Here is a 23,496-nt window from a genome sequence, read left to right on the forward strand (position 1 = left end):
ATATTTATCCCTCGACCGAACATCAACAAAACATAGAAACAGAAGGAGGGTCATTCAGCCCCTCGAGCCTGTTCCAGCATTCAATGAGATCATGGCTGACCTGTGACCTAACTCCATGTTTCCGCCTTTGCCCCACATTCCTTAATACCATTGCGTCACAAACATCTTTCAAAAAACAGATTAAATGGGTGATTGTCTCACTGTGGGATCTTGCTGTGCGCAGATTGGCTACCGCATTTACCTATATTACAACAGTGGTCACACTTCAAAAGTACTTCATTAGCCGTGAAGCGCTTCGGGAGGTCCCGAGGTCGTGAATTGTCGAATTGCAAGTACATAGAAGATAGGAGCAGGAGTAGGCCATTCGGCCCCTCAAGCCTGCTCCGCCTTTCAGTGTGATCATGGCTGATCGTCCAAATTCAGTACCCTGTCCCTGCTTTCTCCCCATATCCCTTGAGCCCCTTAGCCTTAAGTACCTTCTTCCTGATCGGTCTGAATTGGCGTCACAGCCCAACTCCCACAATGCACCAGATCCCCAGACCACCGTCAATACCTACCATACTTGGCAGCTGCAGCATCGACTGCAAGCCCATTGGCCAGTCCCTGCTGCCCTCCGTACAAAGGTTGTCCTGCATCTAGGGATCAAAAAGAGCAGTCAGTCGCAAGGAGCTCACACCCATATACTCTGTTGCCAAATACGCCCAAGGAACACAAAAGGGTGAGTGTATATGGGCTGTGGTCGGAGGTTAATGAATCTGTAGAATCCATGATAGGGTAGGAACAGGAGGAGGCCATTCAGCCCCTTAAGCCTCTTCCGCCATTCAATGAGATCCTGGCTAAGCTGCGACCTAACTCCATGTCGGGTGTACATGGGCTGTGGAAGGAGATTAAACAGGTGGTGAATGAGTGGTGATCTCATTGAAAGGTATGAACTTCTTAGAGGGCTTGACAGGATTGATGCTGAGAAGCTGTTTCCCCTGGCTGGAGAGTCTTGAACCAGGGGTCACAGTCTCAGGATAAGGGGTCGGCCATTTAGGACTGAGATGAGGAGAAATTTCTTCACTCAGAGGGTGGTGAATCTTTGGAATTCTCTACCCCAGAGGGCTGTGGAGGCTCAGTCGTTGAGGATATTCCAGGCAGAGATCCACAGATGTTTGGGCAGTAAGGGAATCAAGGGATATGGCGATAGTGCGGGAAAGTGGAGTTGAGGTAGAAGGTCAACCATGATCTTATTGAATGGCAGAGCAGGCTCGAAGGGCCGTATGGCCACTCCTACTCCTAGTTCTTATGTTCTTATAGGGCAGATATTACATGGGCTGTGGGAGGAGGTTAAATGGGTGGGGAGAGTCAGTGATAGGGGAGAGTGTACATGGGCTGTGGGAGGAGATTAAATGGGTGGGGAGAGTCAGTGATAGGGGAGAGTGTACATGGGCTGTGGGAGGAGATTAAATGGGTGGGTAGAGTCAGTGATGGGGGAGAGTACATGGGCTGTGGGAGGAGATTAAATGGGCGGATAGAGTCAGTGATAGGGGAGAGTGTACATGGGCTGTGGGAGGAGATTAAATGGGTGGGGAGAGTCAGTGATAGGGGAGAGTGTACATGGGCTGTGGGAGGGGATTAAATGGGTGGGTAGAGTCAGTGATGGGGGAGAGTACATGGGCTGTGGGAGGAGATTAAATGGGTGGATAGAGTCAGTGATAGGGGAGAGTGTACATGGGCTGTGGGAGGAGATTAAATGGGTGGGTAGAGTCAGTGATGGGGAGAGTGTACATGGGCTGTGCGAGGAGATTAAATGGGTGGGGAGAGTCAGTGATAGGGGAGAGTGTACATGGGCTGTGGGAGGAGATTAAATGGGTGGGGAGAGTCAGTGATAGGGGAGAGTGTACATGGGCTGTAGGAGGAGATTAAATGGGTGGGGAGAGTCAGTGATAGGGGAGAGTGTACATGGGCTGTGGGAGGAGATTCAATGGGTGGGGAGAGTCAGTGATAGGGGAGAGTGTACATGGGCTGTGGGAGGAGATTAAATGGGTGGGTAGAGTCAGTGATGGGGGAGAGTGTACATGGGCTGTGGGAGGAGATCAAATGGGTGGGTAGAGTCAGTGATGGGGAGAGTGTACATGGGCTGTGCGAGGAGATTAAATGGGTGGGGAGAGTCAGTGATAGGGGAGAGTGTACATGGGCTGTGGGAGGAGATTAAATGGGCGGGGAGAGTCAGTGATAGGGGAGAGTGTACATGGGCTGTGGGAGGAGATTAAATAGGTGGGGAGAGTCAGTGATAGGGGAGAGTGTACATGGGCTGTGGGAGGAGATTAAATGGGTGGGTAGTCAGTGATAGTGGAGAGTGTACATGGGCTGTGGGAGGAGATTAAATGGGTGGGTAGTCAGTGATCGTGGAGAGTGTACATGGGCTGTGGGAGGAGATTAAATGGGTGGGGAGAGTTTTCCTGCTTTCTGACGTTGAGTTGCAAGCTATTACATTCCAAGTTCTCGCTGATTCAGTACCTAATCCTTTTCCAGCCTTGCCTCCATATGGTGGTCCATCAGCCAAAACACTGGGATAACCTGGAGAGGAAAAAAGAGGGAATGTCTCCATTACTGAGGGTTCAAGGAGATACAGGACAACAGGCCCATTACTAAGGGTTCAAGGAGATACCAGACAACAGGCCCATTACTGAGGGTTCAAGGAGAAACCAGACAACAGGCCCATTACTAAGGGTTCAAGGAGATACCAGACAACAGGCCCATTACTGAGTGTTTAAGGAGATACCGGACAACAGGCCCATTACTGAGGGTTCAAGGAGATACCGGACAACAGGCCCATTACTGAGGGTTCAAGGAGATACCGGACAACAGGCCCATTACTGAGGGTTCAAGGAGATACCGGACAACAGGCCCATTACTGAGGGTTCAAGGAGATACCAGACAACAGGCCCATTACTGAGGGTTCAAGGAGATACCGGACAACAGGCCCATTACTGAGGGTTCAAGGAGATACCAGACAACAGGCCCATTACTGAGGGTTCAAGTAGATACCGGACAACAGGCCCATTACTGAGTGTTCAAGGAGATACCGGACAACAGGCCCATTACTGAGGGTTCAAGGAGATACCGGACAACAGGCCCATTACTGAGGGTTCAAGGAGATACCGGACAACAGGCCCATTACTGAGGGTTCAAGGAGATACCGGACAACAGGCCCATTACTGAGGGTTCAAGGAGATACCGGACAACAGGACCATTACTGAGGGTTCAAGGAGATACCAGACAACAGGCCCATTACTGAGGGTTCAAGGAGATACCGCACAACAGGCCCATTACTGAGGGTTCAAGGAGATACCGGACAACAGGCCCATTACTGAGGGTTCAAGGAGATACCGGACAACAGGCCCATTACTGAGGGTTCAAGGAGATTCCGGACAACAGGCCCATTACTGAGGGTTCAAGGAGATACCGGACAACAGGCCCATTACTGAGGGTTCAAGGAGATACCAGACAACAGGCCCATTACTGAGGCTTCAAGGAGATACCGGACAACAGGCCCATTGCTAAGAGTTGAAGGAGATACCAGACAACAGATCCATTACTGAGGGTTCAAGGAGATACCAGACAACAGGCCCATTGCTAAGAGTTGAAGGAGATACCGGACAACAGGTCTATCAGTGAGGATTCTAGGTAAAAGTGGGCACGTTGCAGTCAACTTGTACCACATTGTAGGAAGCACTGAGTGCTGTGGCTTTCAACAGCCTAGCCCCGTGTTGAGGGAGGCCCTATACCACGTCACATACGGACGGCTGACATAGAGAGGGTACCTTCATCCCATCGGAGTCTGGTCCTGAATCCAACCCCTCCCTGCAGTCAAACTAGGTGTCAGGAGGTGGCTCCGTCCCCAGAGACTGGTGGACCTCTGGAACAGGCATGTCGGGTGGACGCCGAATCACTGAATTCCAAAGAGCGCGAGCGGGACCTGTTTCTGGCTGGGGCTGAGATCACCTGTGTAGTGTATGTACCCGTCTATCTTTAAGGGAACTATTGAATGTAACCGTTCACCTTTAAGGGAACTACTTTAGGTGTGGCACTATTTGTTTGGCTTCTGTATACTGTAATACCGATAGTGACCACACCAGTATATAAGTGTTGTGGCATGATTGCTGGGGCAGATTCGCCCGGACCTTCGAATAGTAAAGACCTGTTTTGTTTGTTACTTCTGAAGTCTGTGTATTTATTAACTGCACAACCCACAGACTTTACAGTGGCGACGAGTCCGATCGTACCCTGCGGCAAGATTACCAAAGCAAGAAGAGCGTCGAAGAGAGGCAACCGCCCTCGTCGTGCTGCTGGAAGAAAACACGAGGCTGCAGCAGGAGAAAGGTGGAAGATTTAGCAACAAAAGCTTCCATCTGCAACAGGCACTGACTACCCTTCTACCACGGTGCGGAGTGAGCTGATCAGCAGGGAACAAGGCGGCCGAAGAGAATGTGAGTAGGGGGAGCTGTGCCAGCCAAAAGTCGGGTCCAACGGCGTCGGGTGACAGCCGGACCGCGATCGGCGGGAAAAATCTGGGCAGCGACCGCAGCCACGAAGCGCTGAGCCTGTGAGTAGGCGCGGGAAGAGAAACCCAGCCGCAGCCGGGGAGGGAAACACCGGTCTGCGAGAGGGCTGGGGAGGCGAACGGGAACCGTGCGGGTGAGAGCCGGGTGCGGAGAGAGAGACTGCGAGGAGCCAGTCCAGCGGCTGAGCTGTTCTCCACCAACGGGGTACTCAGAGCCGGCAAAACCGAACGTGCGGGAGTGGGGGAGAGACACAGCCGAAAACGGGGTGAGAGACTGCGCGAGAGCCAGTCCAGCGGCTGAACTGTTCTCCACCAACGGGGTACCCAGGGCCGGTAGCACCGAACGTGCGGGTGAGAGAGCGACAGAGCCGGGGACGGAGAGAGAGACTGCGCGAGAGCCAGTCCAGCGGCTGAACTGTCCTCCGTTAACGGGGTGTACCCAGCGCCGGTAGAGCCGTGCGGGCGGGAGGAAAAGACATAGCCGAGTAAGGGGAGCTGTGCGGAAGCCAGCCAGCGGCTGAACCTGTCCGCTGTGGGGGAAGCGTACCCCTTCCACCGGGAAGAAACGCGGGAAGCTGCCATTAGGCGGAGAAGACGCCAGAAGCGGGAAACCGCCATCGAAGTGGGCGGGGCGAGAAAGGAAGAGCGGGAAACCGCCATTTTCGCAGGAAAACCGCCATCTTGATTGACATACCGCCATTGAAGTGGGCGGGGAGAGAAGGAAAGAGCGGGAAACCGCCGATTTCGCGGGAAAACCGCCATCTTAGAAACAAACAAATAAATAAGAATACTTAAAGAAATACTGGTGCTGCTCCCAAGGGAAGAAAAATGCCTAAGCGAGGGAATATTAACGACTTTAATTCTGAAATAGAAGACTGGGCCACGTACGTGGAACGCATAGAGATCTATTGCGAAGCCAACAAAATATAGAGGAAGACGACAAGGCGATAACATTGCTAAACTCGATGGGGGCAAAAACATACGGGCTCTTGAAGCATTTAATAGCACCAAATAAACCAGCGGATCAGACCTTCGAAGAGATTGTGGCTGTGCCGAAGGACCACTTGAACCCCACACCGCTGATGCTGGCTGAACGATTCAAATTCTACGCAAGAACGCAGAAGAAAGACGAAAGCAATGCGGAATACTTGGTCGAACTGCGTAGGCTAGCGAAATACTGCCAGTTCGGAGGGAATCTGACAGAAGCGCTGCGAGACAAGTTCGTATGCGGATTGTCCAAAGAAGGGACGCAGAAGCGACTACTGGAAGAGAACGACCTCACACTGGACAGGGCTGTCCTTATAGCCGCATCGCACGAAGCCGCAGCGAAAGGAACGGCGGAAATGCAACTAAAGGCGGCGGCACTTGGGGTGGACCAAATTACTTCAAGTACAACAAAATGCTACCGTTGTGGGAAGACCACGCATGACCAGAATCAATGCTGGTTTAAGAACCAAGAGTGTAGGAAATGTGGCAAACTGGGTCACATCGCGAAGGTATGCCGGTCCGGGAAAAAGACCAATAATCAAAGGAAGCCACCACAAGAAAAGTACAACAAGGTACACAAGGTGGCTGAGAAGAGTTCAGACGAACAGAATTCAGACTCAGACCCAAACAACCAGGAGCTGGGTAGGCTGAGAATCCACAATGTGGGTAAAGAAACGGATCTACAGGCCATCTGGGTCATACTAAAAATAGCTGGAGTCCAAGTAAGAATGGAGCTGGACACTGGATCAGCTCTATCAGTCATCAACCGAAGGGACTACCACCGGCTATTCTCTTACATACCTTTAAGAAATACCAAGTTCGTATTACAGACATACACGGGGCATAACGTATACCCCGTGGGGAAAATAAGAGTCAAGGTGAGAGATAGGGGTAAAGAACACCCAAGAATGAACTTGTACGTATTACCTGAGGGAGGACCACCACTTCTAGGACGGGAGTGGATTAAGAAAATAGACACGGAATGGCATTACCTAAAAGCCATAATGAGGGAGGACTCGGTGCAAGCTATTAGCTCAGATTCTGAAATGGATGATGATAAGACCAAGTCGGAAATGGAAGACAAGGCTAAAAGGGACTTGCCGACGATGGGAAAGAAAACGAAGACATGCAGAAGGACTTATGGTACCAAGAAGAATAAAGCTGCAGAGCAGAACTCCAGGTTGACAGAGAATTCTGAGCCTGTTCAAGCAAAGGATTCATCCATGACGGAAGAACACCGAGCTCGGACGCAAACTTATGTCAAAGTACGACAACAATTAGAACAGTTGAGTGACCGTCTCGTACAGGAGATGAAAAATATGGAAAGGTTCTGGGACACCGAATGGGAGAACCTGGAAAGACAACAGAGACAGCTAGCTCAAGCAGAGAGCGACCATAGAGCCATCGTGGTCAAATACCAATCACATTCCCCTGATGCTGTTCAGGAACTAGAATATTTACAGAATGAACCAAAGGAAGAGGAATCTTCAGGGAGCCAGGATTTTATTCCAGTTCTTCTCTACGACTCCTTTCAAGCAGAGTGTGAGAAGTTGAAAGAACAGTATGAACAGGCCCAGGCAACAATTCTGGAGGGGGTTAACTCGGCAGCCTCCGAAAAGCTAGTTTCAGTAGAAGCATATGAACAACTAAAGGTTGAACATGAGCAAGAAGTCCAAAGGCTGCAGGAAATTCTTGATGAACTCAAGGCCAAGACAGACTCATCGATAGAAGCTCCATCCATAGATGAGCAATTAGAGGTGAAAATCATGGCAGAGCATGAAGGACAGGATGTCCAAGAACTTATAAAAACATTGAAGGACACCCAAGACAAGTATGAGGCGGCAATGACCGAGGTGCAACAACTTGAAGAACAGATTCAACTGGGAATCCTTTCAGTGGAAGAACAGGACACTGTAAGAATGATCCCTGAACATGAACTAGAGAGCATCATGGCGCAACTTTGCCGAGCGCTGAAAGCCAAAGTTCAAGAGGAACGTAAGGTGGAAGTATTGGAGAAAGAGGTGGATGAAATGGAGAAGACTCTGATCCGCCGTGTTCCCAGGGAAGAGTTAACGGTCGGCCAACTCCTTCATATGCTGAAGGACAAGACTCGGCAAGGGGATCAATCTGAACACGAGCTTCAATCTTCAGGGGGAACGAGTTCGGAGCTCTCAAAAGTCACGGAGATAGCTGAGGTGGCAACACAAATTTTACAAGGATGCCAAAAGTACATTGAATCACGTCAAGGTGAACAGAAGAATGTGGAAACCGTTATTTCAGTAGAAGGGTTAAATAGCCTGATAACGCAATTACCGATGGAAAGGAAGGTATTGAACTCACAAATGAGGTCCGTCGTGAAGGAATGGCAGATAACCCAGGAAGAGCGGGATGAATATGAATGCATGAAGAAGGCTTTTCAAGAAAGATGTTTAGGGAAGGAACCACCGTCAGCTAACGTCCAGACGGGTGAGGAGGAAGAAGAAGTCTCTCTCGCTGGCCTAACTCAGGACGAACCTGAATATTACCATGACCTGTTGAGTGACACTGAATATTACGAGGATGTGGTCTGCCCAGCTTGTGATGAAAACTCTCAAAGTGCTGAAATCCGGATGAAGCACTTAAGGTCTAAGGAACATAAAGAGTTGGTGGCGCTACAGCTGGCAGCTGAGAAAGGAGCTCCGAGAGTTTCAAAAAGGCAGAAAAGAAAAAGAAGAAGCAGAAGATAATAACTGTCTAAAATATTAGCACTTCTACCATTCCAGGCGGGACATTACGAAAGGAGCTAAATTAGTTGAAAAACTGGAAAATGTCAAGACAGCCAGTTGGTTGTAAAAGTCCGCACTGCTGGTTCAACAGGACGAAAGTTCAAGCTGTTACGTCAAGAAAAAGGCTATGGAGGAGTCACGCTAGCCAGGTGAACCGGCTACACCAAAGAAATGTTGTTCGGAACGAGTCAAGATCAGAGACTGAATCTATGAACTGTTTCCGCAGAGACTGAACCTGTGAACTGTTTCCACCGAGATTATATTTGTAAATTGTTTTATATGACATTGACTCCACCGAGATTATATCTGTAATTTGTTTGATAGGAATTTGAAGATATGTATGTTTAACGGGGACTCTGTAAGTAATAAGCTAAAAAGAGAGGATTGTAGTGTATGTACCCGTCTATCTTTAAGGGAACTATTGAATGTAACCGTTCACCTTTAAGGGAACTACTTTAGGTGTGGCACTATTTGTTTGGCTTCTGTATACTGTAATACCGATAGTGACCACACCAGTATATAAGTGTTGTGGCATGATTGCTGGGGCAGATTCGCCCGGACCTTCGAATAGTAAAGACCTGTTTTGTTTGTTACTTCTGAAGTCTGTGTATTTATTAACTGCACAACCCACAGACTTTACAACCTGGTATAAGAGGCGGGTACTGGTGCGACATTCATCAGGGTTAGAGTTGTCTCCTGGTCGAGTTTCAATTGCCTAAACAGGGTTGGGGGGGCGGTCTGAGCGGAGTTTCCCAGATTTCCCCCCCCCCGCCCAAATTTATTTGCTTTCTAGCCTCTCCCCGGAGGTCACATGGCTGTGGGTGTGGGTGGCTGGATGGACTTGAGGGTCTTCTCATGTCCATCATTACAAAGTACTACAGAGTATTTATAGCACAGAAACAGGCCACTCGGCCCAACTGGGTCATGCCGGTGTTTATGCTCCACTCGAGCCTCCTCCCATCCCTCTTCATCTCACCCCATCAATATAACCTTCTATTCCTTTCTCCCTCATGTGTTTATCCATCTTCCCCTTAAATGCATCGATACTATTCGCCTCAACCACTCCCTGTAGTGGCGAGTTCCACATTCTCACCACTCTCTGGGTGAAGTGTCAGCTGTGGCTCAGTCAGAAGGTTGTGGGTTCAAGTCCCACTCCAGGGACTTGAGCACATAAAGCTAGACTGGCACTCCAGTGCAGTGCTGAGGGAGCGCTGCACTGTCGGAGGTGCCGTCTTTCGGATGAGACGTTAAGCCGAGGCCCCGTCTGCGCTCTCTGGTGGACGTAAAAGATCCCACGGCCACTATTTCGCAGAAGAGCAGGAGAGTTATCCCCAGTGTCCTGGGCCAATATTTATCCCTCAACCAACATAACAAAAACATTGGCCCAGTAATTCCTGTCACAACGCGTGAGTGCGGACGGGGTACTCACGTGTGTGCCCAGAGGAATTGCCGGTTTTCAGCATGCACAGCGCATGCGCTGAAAACCGGCATTTCCTGTCCTCTGACCCAAGGGGTTAAGAGGCAGAACGCGTGCGACTTGTGATGCAGCGCGTGTGCGATGAAATTCCTTTTTTTTTCCCAGAGTTGCCCGAGTGTAAAGGCCTCCGGTTTTTACGTGTGGAAAAACCAGACGTAAGTACTTAGTTTTACAGGTAAGTGGTCTTTTAGTACAATTTAGAATTTTTTTTCCACAGGTTTATTATTTTTAAAGAATTTACAGTAAGGTAAGTTTAGTTTTAGACCCTATTTTTAAAAAATTTATTTTTTTCAAAAATTTGATTAATTGTTTAAAAAATGTTTTAAACTTATTTATAGTTAATATAATCAGTGGGATGTTTTAAACATTTTATTTAAAGTTTAAGTAGTGTTTTGGCAGCCCATACTTTTCATGAGTTTGACAGCTCTTACTCTCAAACTCATGAATGAAGTTTCCCCTCCCCTGATTGGCTGCACAGTGCTCACCTGATCCCAGCCGGCACATCGCACTAACTACGCCGCTGGATCAGGCAAGCACATCGCGCCGACATCTGAACCGGGCCAGTGACAGGAAATGCAAGCAGGCCCGGGCTTCAGATGTTGGCGCGCCGGGTGAGTGCACATCGGGGGCTTGCACGCGCGGCAAGCTCCCGATCCTAATTTCAGGGCCATTGTCTGGTCATTATCACATTGCTGTTTGTGGGAACTTGCTGTGCGCAAATTGGCTGCCGCGTTTCCCACATTACAACAACAGTGACTCCACTTCAAAAGTACTTCATTGGCTGTAAAGCGCTTTGAGATGTCCGGTGTTTGTGAAAGATGTTATATAAATGTAAGTTTCTCCTGAATTCTCTGTCGGATTTATTAGTGACTTTCTTATATTTATGGTCCCTAGTTCTGGTCTCCCCCACAAGTGGAAACATCGTCTCTACGTCTACCCTATCAAACCCTTTCATAATCTAGAAGACCTCTATCAGGATCATCCCTCAGTCTTCTCTCGTCTAGAGAAAAGAGTCTCAGCCTGTTCAATCTTTCCTGATAGGCGTAAAGTCTCAATTCTGGTATCAATCTCGCAAATCTTTTTTTTACACCTTCTCCAGTGCCTCTATATCCTTTTTATAATATGGAGACCAGAACTGTTAGTTCGTATGTTCGTCTAAATGGTTCTCATCTAATCGCCAATCTCACTCAGTTCTCCTCCAAACATGAGATCAGTCCCTCACCATTGCCGTAGCCCATGGCCACCTGAGCTCCTGGGAACGCTCCGGCCCCTGGGAACGCTCCGGCCGCTGGGAACGCTCCGGCTCCTGGGTATCCTCCCGCTCCTGGGAACGCTCCTACTCCTGGGAAGGCTCCAGCTCCATAACCTGTGGGTGACGACAGAGAAGGTTGACTAGGGATGGAGTCAGGCAGGACTAGATTGTTGTCGAAGAGTCCCAGCTGTCGGGCGGGTGGGGCAGTCGGAGGAAAGGATCCTGAGGTCGGGTTCGTGATTTTTTTTTGTAACTTTCTCGGGAAGAGGAGATTCCGAGGGGAGGGAAATCGAGATAGTCTAGCCGGCAAAATTGTTCCCTGGGGCTCAGTCCCACACTGCGTGAGATCAGCGCACTCAGAATTAGGCCGGGGATGAAGCCTGGGCCTTTCCTGCTCTGCGTGTGTGTGTCGATCTCAGTCCCACACCAGGTGAGAACTGCTAACTCAGCACAGGGTGGGCGAAGGATTCAAATTTGAGGGGTACAGGTTAAGCATGGGGCGCGGGGGGGTGGGTGGGGGGGGGGTGGGGGGGCGGGGGGGGTGGGGGGGTGGGGTTAGGAGTGAGAAAGGAAAGTAGAGAGATCATTACCCCCAAAAGGGGAATGAAAGGGTGGATTAAAATAACACACAAGGTCACAGAAGGGCAACAGTGTAAATGTAGAGTGAAGCATTTGGGATATGGGGAGAATTTGGGGACGTGGGGTTCGGGGATAGGGACAAAAGGCAGGTATGCTGTTAGCTTAAGTAAAAACATAGACTGCATGTAAATACTCAGCAGGTCAGGCAGCATCTGTGGAGAGAGAAACAGAGTTAACGTTTCAGGTCGGTGACCCTTCATCAGAACTGGAAAAAGTTAGATTTGGACACGTTGGGTGATTGGGCAGATGCATGGCAGATGCAGTATAATGTGGATAAATGTGAGGTTATCCACTTTGGTGGCAAAAACAGGAAGGCAGATTATTATCTGAATGGCAATAGATTGGGAGAAGGGGAAGTGCAACAAGACCTGGGTGTCCTTGTGCACCAGTCACTGAAGGTAAGCATGCAGGTGCAGCAGGCGGTTAAGAAGGCAAATGGTACGTTGGCCTTCGTAGCGAGAGGGTTCGAGTACAGGAACAAGGATGTCTTGCTGCAGTTGTACAGGGCCTTGGTGAGACCACACCTTGAGTATTGTGTGCAGTTTTGGTCGCCTTGTCTGAGGAAGGATGTTCTTGCCATGGAGGGAGTGCAGCGAAGATGCACCAGACTGATAACCTGAGATGGCAGGAATGACGTATGAAGAGAGATTGGGTCGATTGGGCTTATACTCGCTGGAGTTTAGAAGAATAAGAGGGGATCTCATTGAAACTTATAAAATTCTAACAGGACTAGACAGACTAGATGCAGGAAGGATGTTCCCGATGGCCGGGGAGTCCAGAACCAGGGGTCACAGTCTAATGATAAGGGGTAGGCCTTTTAGGACAGAGATGAGGAGGAATTTCTTCACCCAGAGAGTGGTGAACCTGTGGAATTCTCTACCACAGAAGGCAGTTGAGGCCAATTCATTAAATATATTCAAGAAGGAGTTAGATATATTTCTTAAGGCTAAAGGGATCAAGGGATATGGGGAGAAGGCAGGGACAGGGTACTGAGTTTGGATGATCAGCCATGATCTCATTGAATGGCGGAGCGGGCTCGAGGGGCCGAATGGCCTACTCCTGCTCCTATCTTCTATGTTTCTATGTAACAGGTTTTTAAGCAAGTGCAGGGGCAGGGAGAGCGGGGAGGGGAGGAAAGAACAAAAGGAATGTCTGTGATAGGCAGGAGAGATTAAAAGACAAAAGGGATGATGGCGCAAGGCAAAAGGAGATGGTAATGGGACAAGTTAAGAAACAAAAGATGAGTCTAGATGAGGTGTAAATGGGAATATCAGGATGATCAACAGCTGCCATGTGAAAAAATAGGAGCAGAGGTTATGGTCTGAAATTGTTGAACTCGATGTTGAGTCCAGAAGGCTGTAAAGTGCCTAATCGAAAGATGAAGTGCTGTTCCTCGAGCTTACACTGAGCTTCATTGGAACAGTGTAAGAGGCCGAGGATGGAGAGGTCAGTGGGAGAGGGGCGGAGAATTCAAGTGACAGGCGACCGGAAGCTCGGGGTCACCCTTACGGACTGAACGGAGGTGTTCCGCAAAGCGGTCACCCAATCTGCGTTTGGACTCCCCGATGTAGAGGAGACCGTATCGTGAGCAGCGAATACAGTATACTAGATTGCAAGGAGTACAAGTTAATCGCTGTTTCACCTGAAAGGTGGGTTTGGGACCGAGCTTCCAGTCGCCTGGAACTCAACATCGAATGGTAAGAAACTTTGGGCTAGACATTCGGTTGCTTTGCGCCCCTTGTTAGCGCCTGCGAGGGGCGGTAACGGGGCGGGAAGGGGTTAGCGACCGGGCGCGGCAGTATCAGCGACGCCCGCGATCCTCCCTGGCAGTTTTTTGCGCTGGCGCCAACGCTTACCGCCTCGCTCTGCTTGCGCTCCATAGGTGGCGGCGTCATCCGGCGCGCAGCGCCCCATCATCGCCCCCCCGCATCTTAAATTCGCTCCCGCCACCCCCCCCCCCCCGTTACATTGCCGGCCGTCCGCAACGGCAGCTGCAGGAGGCGTCGTCACCGCAGATGTCCGCGTGGGGAGCGCTAATTCACGGCAGCGTTCACCCTTGAAATGACCGCGGCCTTGGCCCTTCCCTTTAAGGGAGGGAAGGAGCCTGTGAATCCGACACGGTGCCGCGCTCTGCTGCTACCGCCCCTCTTGCTCTGCTCAGTGCTCCAAGGAAGCGCTTGATTTAGCGCTCCACTTCCCCTCCTGGAGCGCTAAACCGGAAGTTCGCCTCGGATTCAGTGGTGTAGCGCCCCAGCAATACTTCTCCCGCCAAAGTTATCACCCCGAACGGCGGGCTACGCAATTTCTAGCCCAAGGAACTGTGGAGAAACAGAGAGATTTCGGGGTCCAAGTAGAGATGTCACTACAAAACCGGTGGACAGGTACAAAAAATAATTAAAGAGGCGAACGAGATATTCTCCCTTATCTCAAAGGAGGCTGGAATAGAAAGGGTGGAAAAAAGCAGGAAATGGAACAGATTTTTAAGCAAGTGTCGGGGCTGGGAAATGGGGGAGGGGATGAAAGAACAAAAGGGAAGGTGTGTGACAGGATGGAAGGCAGGAGAGATTAAGAGACATTAAGAGATATTCAAGGCAAAAGGAGATGGTAATGGGACAGGTTAAGAAACAATGGATGGCTCTAGATGACGTGTAAATTGCGCTGGCAGAATGAAAGACAGCTGCCATGTGGGAGAGAAGAACAGACACAAACAAAAAGTGTGGATAAAAAATATATATATATGATAGGGGCCGAGGTAGTGATCTTTCGATTAGGCACTTTACAGCCTTCTGGACTCAACATAGAGTTCAACAATTTCACATCATAACCTGGCAATCTGTTCCATTTCCTGCTTTTTTCCAGTTCTGACGAAAGGTCATCGACCTGAAAGGTTAACTCAGTTTCTCTCTTCACAGATGCTGCCTGACCCGCTGAGCATCTCCAGCATTTTCTGTTTTTATTTCAGATTTCCAGCATCTGTAGTATTTTTCTTTTTGTATTAGGGTGGAAGTTATACTTCAGTTGTACAAAGCTCTGGTCAGACCCCACCTGGGGAACTGCGTTCAGTTCTGGGCACCGCATCTCAGGAAGGATATATTGGCCTTGGAGGGGGTGCAGATTCACCACAATGAACCCCCGGGGCTAAAAGTGTTAGATTCGGGCAGGTTGCACAAACTGGGCCTGTATTCCCTCGAGCATAGAAGATGAAGGGGTGATCTAATCGAGGTGTTTAAGGTATTGGTGAGACCACACCTGGAGTACTGTGTACAGCTTTGGTCTCCTTATTTAAGGAAGGATATACTTGCATTGGAGGCAGTTCAGAGAAGGTTCACCAGGTTAATTCCAGAGATGAGGGGTTTGACTTATGAAGAAAGGTTGAGCAGGCTGGGCCTACACTCATTGGAATTTTGAAGAATGCGAGGTGATCTTATCGAAACATATAAGCTACTGAGGGGGCTCGACAGGGTAGATGCTGAGAGGATGTTTCCCCTCGTGGGGAAATCCTGAACTCGGGGGCACAGTCTCAGAATAAAGGGTCGCCCTTTCAGAACTCAGATGAGGAGGAATTTCTTCTCTCAGAGGGTCGTAAATTTGTGGAATTCTCTGCCCCAGAGAGCTGTGGAGGCTGGGTCATTAAATACAGTTAAGGTGGAGATAGACAGATTTTTGCAAGATAAGGGAGTGAAGGGTTATGGGGAGCGGGCGGGGAAGTGGGTTCGAGCCCAAGATCAGCCATGATCTTATTGAATGGCGGAGCAGGCTCGAGGGGCCAAGTGGCCTATTCCTGCTCCTATTTCTTATGCTCTTATGTTAAGATGATTAAAGGATTTGATAGGATAGATGGAGATAAACTATTTCCTCTGGTGGGGGGAGTCCAGAACAAGGGGGCAGAACCTTAAAATTAGAGCCAGGCCGTTCAGGGGTGATGTCAGGAAGCACTTCTTCACACAAAGGACCGTGGAAATCTGGAACTCTCTCCCCCAAAATGGGTGGTGCATTGGAGCTTTCAAGACTGAAATTGATAGATTTTTTTGGATAAGGGATACGGAACAAAGGCGGGTAAATAGGGTTGAGGTACAGATCAGCCATGATCTGATTGAATGGTGGAACAGGCTCGAGGGGCTGAACGGCCTCCTCCTGTTCCTACGCACTGTGGCTGCACAGCGAAAGCTGCTCGACACTTCGCCGCCCAACCTTTGAAAGCCCAACACTGCCCACAAACAACCAATGGGAGGTGACGGAGGAACAAAAATCTACCTGCAGGCTTCGGGCCTCTGCCACCAGGTCCAGCTTGCATTCCAGCTCCTGCACCAAAGAAAGTGAACAGAGTGAGAGGACGGTGGAGAGTGAGTCCCTGCAACCGCTTCCCCGCTTTACAAGGCTCTGAACGTCCAGGGCAGCAGAGAGACTGTAAAACATCATCAGGCACAAAGGAAAGAGGCACAGAGAGAGAGAGAGAGAGAGAGATAGAGAGAGTGTGAGAGAGAGTGAGAGAGTGTGAGAGAGAGAGAGAGAGAGAGAGAGGAGAGAGAGAGACCGAGAGAGTGTGAGAGAGAGACAGAGACAGAGAGAGAGAGAGAGAGAGTGTGTGAGAGAGTGTGAGAGAGAGTGAGAGAGAGAGCGACAGAGAGAGAGAGAGTGTGAGAGCGAGAGACAGAGAGAGAGAGAGAGTGTGAGAGAGAGAGACAGAGAGAGAGAGAGAGTGTGAGAGAGAGAGTGTATGTGAGAGAGAGTGTGTGAGAGACAGAGAGAGTGTGAGAGAGAGAGACAGAGAGAGAGTGAGAGAGAGACAGAGAGAGTGTGAGAGAGAGAGAGTGTGAAAGAGAGAGACAGAGAGAGAGTCAGAGACAGAGAGAGAGAGACAGAGAGAGAGACAGAGAGACAGAGAGAGACAGAGACAGTGAGAGAGAGAGACAGAGAGAGAGAGTGTGTGTGTGAGAGAGAGTGTGAGAGAGAGAGACAGAGAGAGAGAGAGAGAGAGAGAGAGAGAGTGTGTGTGAGAGAGAGAGAGTGAGAGAGAGCGACAGAGAGAGAGAGAGAGTGAGAGTGAGAGAGAGAGAGAGAGACAGAGAGAGAGAGAGAGAGAGAGAGTGAGTGTGAGAGAGAGAGAGAGAGTGTGTGAGAGAGAGAGAGTGTGTGAGAGACAGAGAGAGAGAGTGTGAGAGAGAGAGAGAGAGAGAGAGACAGAGTGTGAGAGAGAGAGAGAATGTGAAAGAGAGAGAGAGAGAGAGAGAGAGTCAGAGAGAGACAGAGAGAGAGAGAGAGAGACAGAGAGAGACAGAGACAGTGAGAGAGAGAGACAGAGAGACGGTGATGGAGAGAGAGAGAGACAGAGAGAGAAACAGAGAGAGACAGAGATAGAGTGTGTGAGGGAGAGAGTGTGAGAGAGAGAGACAGAGAGAGAGAGCGAGTGTGTGAGAGAGAGTATGAGACAGAGAGTGTGAGAGAGAGAGAGTGAGACAGAGACAGAGAGAGATACAGAGAGACCGAGTGTGTGAGAGAGAGCGTGAGAGAGGGAAAGACAGAGAGAGTGACAGAGAGACAGAGACAGAGAGAGTGTGTGAGAAACAGAGAGAGAGAGTGTGAGAGAGACAGAGACAGAGAGAGAGGGAAAGACAGAGTGAGAGAGACAGAGAGAGAGAGAGAGTGTGTACGAGACAGAGAGAGAGTGTGAGAGAGACAGAGAGAGAGAGTGAGTGTGTGAGAGAGAGAGACAGAGAGACAGAGTGTGAGAGAGAGAGAGAGTGTGTGAGATAGAGACAGAGAGCAAGAGACAGAGTGAGACAGTGTGAGAGAGACACAGAGAGTGAGTGTGAGAGAGAGAAAGTGTGAGATAGAGACAGAGAGAGAGAGAGATGGAGAGTCAACGATGGAGAGACAGAAGGAGAGAGAGACAGAGACAGAGAGAAACAAAGAAAGAGAGACAGATAGCATGAGGGAGAGACAGCAAGAGTGATGGAGAGGTTGGAGGCTAGAGGTACAAGAAATATTGTTTAGCAGTTAGTCTTTAACACACACACCAGAGACTCGAGCCCCATAATCCAGGCCGATACTCCCCGGGCCCAGTCTCCCTGTTCAGGTGGCTGTTAAGAATGCCAAGATCACTATTGGAGGAAGAGCAGGTGTCCTGGGGCCAATATTACCCACTCAACCAACACCATTCTTACAAACAGATGATTAATTATAAACTGGGATCTTTCTGTGCACAGATTGGAAGGTACATAACAACAGTGACCGTACTTCAAAGAGTAATCCACTGGCTGTGAAGTGCTTTGGGATTTCCTGACAGAAAACCCACGATATAAATTAAAGTTCACTCGATCCCAACACAGAGGCAATAAAGTATGGAAATCGAGTTTAGGAACAAGGGACTCACTTACCATTCCCATAACCAGGCTGGAGTCCAGCAGCACCACCATAACCTAGAATTCACAACACAAGACATCAGCAAATCAGGGACTCTCCCCACTCATTGAATCTCCTCCCACAGCCCATGTACACTCTCCCCTATCACTGACTCTCCCCACCCATTTAATCTCCTCCCACAGGCCATGTACACTCTCCCCTATCACTGACTCTCCCCACCCATTTACTCTCCTCCCACAGCCCATGTACACTCTCCCCTATCACTGACTCTACCCACCCATTTAATCTCCTCCCACAGCCCATGTACACTCTCCCCTATCACTGACTCTCCCCACCCATTTAATCTCCTCCCACAGCCCATGTACACTCTCCCCTATCACTGACTCTACCCACCCATTTAATCTCCTCCCACAGCCCATGTACACTCTCCGCTATCATTGACTCTCCGCACCCATTTATTCTCCTCCCACAGCCCATGTACACTCTCCCCTATCACTGACTCTACCCACCCATTTAATCTCCTCCCACAGCCCATGTACACTCTCCCCTATCACTGACTCTCCCCACCCATTTAATCTCCTCCCACAGCCCATGTACACTCTCCCCATCACTGAATCTACCCACCCATTTAATCTCCTCCCACAGCCCATGTACACTCTCCCCTATCACTGACTCTCCCCACCCATTTAATCTCCTCCCACAGCCCATGTACACTCTCCCCATCACTGAATCTACCCACCCATTTAATCTCCTCCCACAGCCCATGTACACTCTCCCCTATCACTGACTCTACCCACCCATTTAATCTCCTCCCACAGCCCATGTACACTCTCCCCTATCACTGAATCTCCCCACCCATTTAATCTCCTCCCACAGCCCATGTACACTCTCCCCTATCACTGACTCTACCCACCCATTTAATCTCCTCCCACAGCCCATGTACACTCTCCGCTATCATTGACTCTCCCCACCCATTTAATCTCCTCCCACAGCCCATGTACACTCTCCCCTATCACTGACTCTACCCACCCATTTAATCTCCTCCCACAGCCCATGTACACTCTCCCCTATCACTGACTCTCCCCACCCATTTAATCTCCTCCCACAGCCCATGTACACTCTTCCCATCACTGAATCTACCCACCCATTTAATCTCCTCCCACAGACCAAGTACACTCTCCCCCATCACTGACTGTCCCCACCCATTTAATCTCCTCCCACAGCCCATGTACACTGTCCCCTATCACTGGTGTGAGTAGTATATACGCTCCCTAACAGTAGCTATACTGTTGGACAGAGGTTAAATCAAGAAATAATGGGGTCTTGTAAGAAAGGTACTGCAATAATCATGGGTGATTTTAATCATCATATAGCTTTGACAAATCAAATTGGCAAGGGTAGCCTTGAGGATGAGTTCATAGGGTGTATTCGGGATGGTTTCTTAGAGCAATACGTTGAGGAACCAACCAGGGAGCAAGCTATTTTAGATCTGGTAATGTGTAATGAGACAGGATTAATTAATGATCTCATAGTAAAGGATCCCCTAGGAAAGAGTGATCATAGCATGGTAGAATTTCAAATTCAGTTTGAGGGTGAGAAACTTGGGTCTGAAACTAGTGTCCTAAACTTAAATAAAGGCAATTACAAGGGTATGAGGACAGAGTTGGCTAAAGTGGACTGGGAAAATTGATTAAAGGGTAAGACGGTAGATCAGCAGTGGCAGACATTTAAGGAGATATTTCATAAATCTCAGCAAAGGTATATTCCAGTGAGAAAGAAAGGCTCTACGAGAAGGATGCACCATCCGTGGCTAACTAAGGAAGTTATGGATGGTATCGGATTGAAAGAAAAGGCATACAATGTTGCGAAGATTAGTGGTAGGCCAGAGGATTGGGAAATTTTTAGAAACCAGGAAAGGATGACTAAAAAAATTATAAAGAGGAAGAAGTATGAGAGTAAACTAGCAAATAATATAAAAACAGAGAGTAAGAGCTTCTGCAGGTATATAAAAAGGAAGAGAGTAGCTAAAGTAAACATTGGTCCCTTAGAGAATGAGACTGGGGAATTAATAATGGGAAATAGAGAAATGGAAGAGACTCTAACAATTATTTTGGATTGGTCTTCACGGTAGAAGACACTAAAAACATCCCAATAATAATAGATAATCAAATGGATATAGGGAGGGAGGAACTTAAAACAATCTCTATCGCCAGAGAAAAAGTATTAGGCAAACTAATGGGGCTAAAGGCCGACAAGTCCCCTGGACCTGATGGGCTGCATCCTAGGGTCTTAAAAGAAGTGGCTGCAGAGATAGTGGATGCGTTGGTTGTAATCTATGAAAATTCCCTGGATTCTGGAGAGGTCCCAGCAGATTGGAAAACCGCAAATGTAGTGCCACTATTCAAGAAAGGAGGGAGACAGAAAGCAGGAAACTATAGGCCAGTTAGCCTAACATCTGTCATTGGGAAAATGCTGGAGTCCATTAATAAGGAGGTAATAGCGGGACATTTAGAAAATCATAAGACAAGCAGAGTCAACATGGTTTTATGAAAGGTAAATCGTGTTTGACAAATTTGCTAGAGTTCTTTGAGGATGTAACAAACAGCGTAGATAAAGGGGAACCAGTAGATGTAGTGCATTTGGATTTCCAGAAGGCATTTGATAAGGTGCCGCATAAAAGGTTACTACACAAAATAAGAGTGCACGGGGTTGGGGGTAATATATTGGCATGGATAGAGGGTTGGCTAACTAACAGAAAACAGCGAGTTGGGATAAATGGGTCATTTTCCGGTTGGCAATCAGTAACTAATTTGTCAAACATGATTTCCCTTTCATAAAACCATGTTGACTCTGCTTGATTGTCTTATGATTTTCTAAATGTCTTGCTATTACCTCCTTAATAATGGATTCCAGCATTTTTCCAATGACAGATGTTAACCAGTGGGGTGCCTCAGGGATCAGTGCTGGGGCCTCAACTGTTTACAATCTATTAATGACTTGGATGAAGGGACCGAATGTATTGTAGCCAAATTTGCTGATGATACAAAGATAGGTGGGTTAGCAAGTTGTGAAGAGGACACAAAGGGCTGGATTTTGCCAGCCCTGGGGAAGTGGGTTGGGAGGCGGGACTGCCGGGAAAATGGTAGAATTTGGGGGCGGGTGCCCAACCCACCTCCATGCCATCTTGCCAGGAGGCAGGTAGCCATCCCGCACCGGGTCCCGTCTTCTTGGAGGCGGGAAGGGATCACAGCCACTTAACTGCCTGTTAACAGGTAGCTAACGGGCAGAAAATAGGATTCTCCCCATTTTGCCCACACAAGTGCGGGCTTCCCGAAGGCTCCGAAACCTGCCAGGGTCACCGAGGCGAGCAGTGGGTCTGCGGGGATCAGAGGGGTCCAAAAGTGTGCTGTGGAGCTGAGTGATGGGTGCACGTGTGGAGAGGTGAGTATCTGAGGTAAGTGGAAAGTCTTAGAGAAAGTGTACTTACCTTTGTTTCTTCCTGCAGGCTTCAATTGGTGGGTATGCGGAGAGCCTCGCACCTCCGCAGCAGAGATGACAGATGGCCATTGCATTCTCCAATGCAACATCCATCTAATTTCTGCAAAAGAACTCATCAAACTACAGAGAATGTCAGTGTTTGACAGCTTCACAGAGCTTCTCTGTAACCGGCTTTCCCTTAATTGGCCTGCTAAGCCTGCTGGGCGGGCTTAACAAGGTCAATCAAGGGAAAATAGCGTGGGTTGGCAGAAGTCGATGGAGGCGGGGCTGGAACCCGGCAAACAGCAGCCCCGCCTCCAAAAGCTCCCCATTGGTAAAATCCAGCCCAAAGAGCCGGCAAAGGGACATAGATCGGTTAAATGAGTGGGCAAAAATTTGGCAGATGGAGTATAATGTGGGAAAATGTGAGGTTATCCACTTTGGAAGGAAGAATGAAAAAGCAAATTATTATTTAAATGGAGAGAGACGGTGGCATAGTGGTTAGCACTGTTGCCTCACAGCGCCAGGGACCCGGGTTCGAATCCGGCCTCAGGTGACTGTCTGTGTGGAGTTTGCACGTTCTCCCCGTGTTTGCGTGGGTTTCCTCCGGGTGCTCCGGTTTCCTCCCACAGTCCAAAGATGTGCGGGTTAGGTTGATTGGCTATGATAAATTGACCCTTAGTGTTAGGGGGATTAAATACGTGGGGTTACGGGGATAGGGTGGGATATGTGTTGGTGTAGGGGTTACGGGGATCGGGTGGGATATGTGTCGGTGCAGGCTCGATGGGCCGAAATGGCCTCTATCTGCATTGTGGGGTTTCTGTGATTCTGTGATTCTGAGACTACAGAATGCTGCGGTACAGAGGGATCTGGGGGTCCCAGTACATGAAACACAAAAAGTTAGCATGCAGGTACAGCAAGTAATCAGGAAGGCTAATGGAACATTGGCCTTTATTGCAAAGGGGGATGGAGTATAGGAGTAGGGAAGTTTTGATGCGACTTTACAGGGCGCTGGTGAGACCGCACCTGGAGTACTGCGTGCAATTTTGGTCTCCATATTTAAGGAAGGATATACTTGCATTGGAGACAGTTCAGTGAAGGTTCACGAGGTTGATTCCTGGGATGAAGGGGTTGACGTAAGACGAAAGCTTGAGCAGGTTGGGCCTATACTCATAGGAGTTTAGAAGAATGGGATGTGATCTTATTGAAACATAAGATTCTGAGGGGGCTTGACAGGGTAGATGCTGAGAGGGTGTTTCCCCTGGTGGGGCAATCTAGAACTAGGGGGCACAGTCTCAGAATAAGGGGCCGCCCATTTAAGACGGAGATGAGGAGGAATTTCTTCCCTCAGAGGGTCGTGAATCTGTGGAATTCTCTGCCCCAGAGAGCTGTGGAGGCGGAGTCATTGAATATATTCAAGGCGGAGATTGACAGACATTTGAGCGACAGGGGAGTCGAGGGGTATGGGGAGAGAGCGGGAAAGTGGAGTTGAGGCCACGATTCGATCAGCCATGATCGGATTGAATGGCGGAACAGGCTCGAGGGGCTGAACGGCCTCTTCCTGTTCCTATGTACAGATCGGCCATGATCTGATGGAATGGTGGAACAGGCTCGAGGGGCTGAACGGCCTCCTCCTGTTCCTATGTACAGATCGGCCATGATCTGATTGAATGGTGGAACAGGCTCGAGGGGCTGAATGGCCTCCTCCTGTTTTATGTACAGATCGGCCATGATCTGATTGAATGGTTGAACAGGCCCGAGGGGCTGAACGGCCTCCTCCTGTTCCTACACACTGTGGCTGCACAGCGAAAACTGCTCGCCACTTTGCCACCCAACCGGTGAAAGTCCAACACTGCCCACAAACAACCAATGGGAGGCGACGGAAGAACAAAAATCTACCTGCAGGCTTCGGGCCTCTGCCGCCAGGTCCAGCTTGCATTCCAGCTCCTGCACCAAAGAAAGTGAACAGAGTGAGAGGACGGAGGAG

At 49.2% G+C, this 23,496-nt stretch overlaps 1 protein-coding gene across 1 annotated transcript in view; it reads right to left on the minus strand.

Moving 5' to 3' along the window:
• The window catches only part of LOC147095463 (uncharacterized), a 124,083-nt gene that overhangs the window by 12,234 nt on the left and 88,353 nt on the right, over window positions 1–23,496 (minus strand). The window contains exons 8-13 of the mRNA XM_085973642.1: window positions 23,409–23,456; window positions 18,047–18,088; window positions 15,924–15,971; window positions 11,001–11,144; window positions 2,503–2,562; window positions 558–635 (exon numbers count right to left, since the gene is read on the minus strand). Coding sequence (XP_085829768.1) covers window positions 558–635; window positions 2,503–2,562; window positions 11,001–11,144; window positions 15,924–15,971; window positions 18,047–18,088; window positions 23,409–23,456 — 420 coding nt within the window. The remainder of the gene's footprint in view (window positions 1–557; window positions 636–2,502; window positions 2,563–11,000; window positions 11,145–15,923; window positions 15,972–18,046; window positions 18,089–23,408; window positions 23,457–23,496) is intronic.

The sequence above is a fragment of the Somniosus microcephalus genome, unplaced genomic scaffold (assembly GCF_052327205.1).
Source record: "Somniosus microcephalus isolate GS21.2 unplaced genomic scaffold, FLI_Smic_1.0 unresolved_chr1, whole genome shotgun sequence".
NCBI lineage: Eukaryota > Metazoa > Chordata > Chondrichthyes > Squaliformes > Somniosidae > Somniosus > Somniosus microcephalus.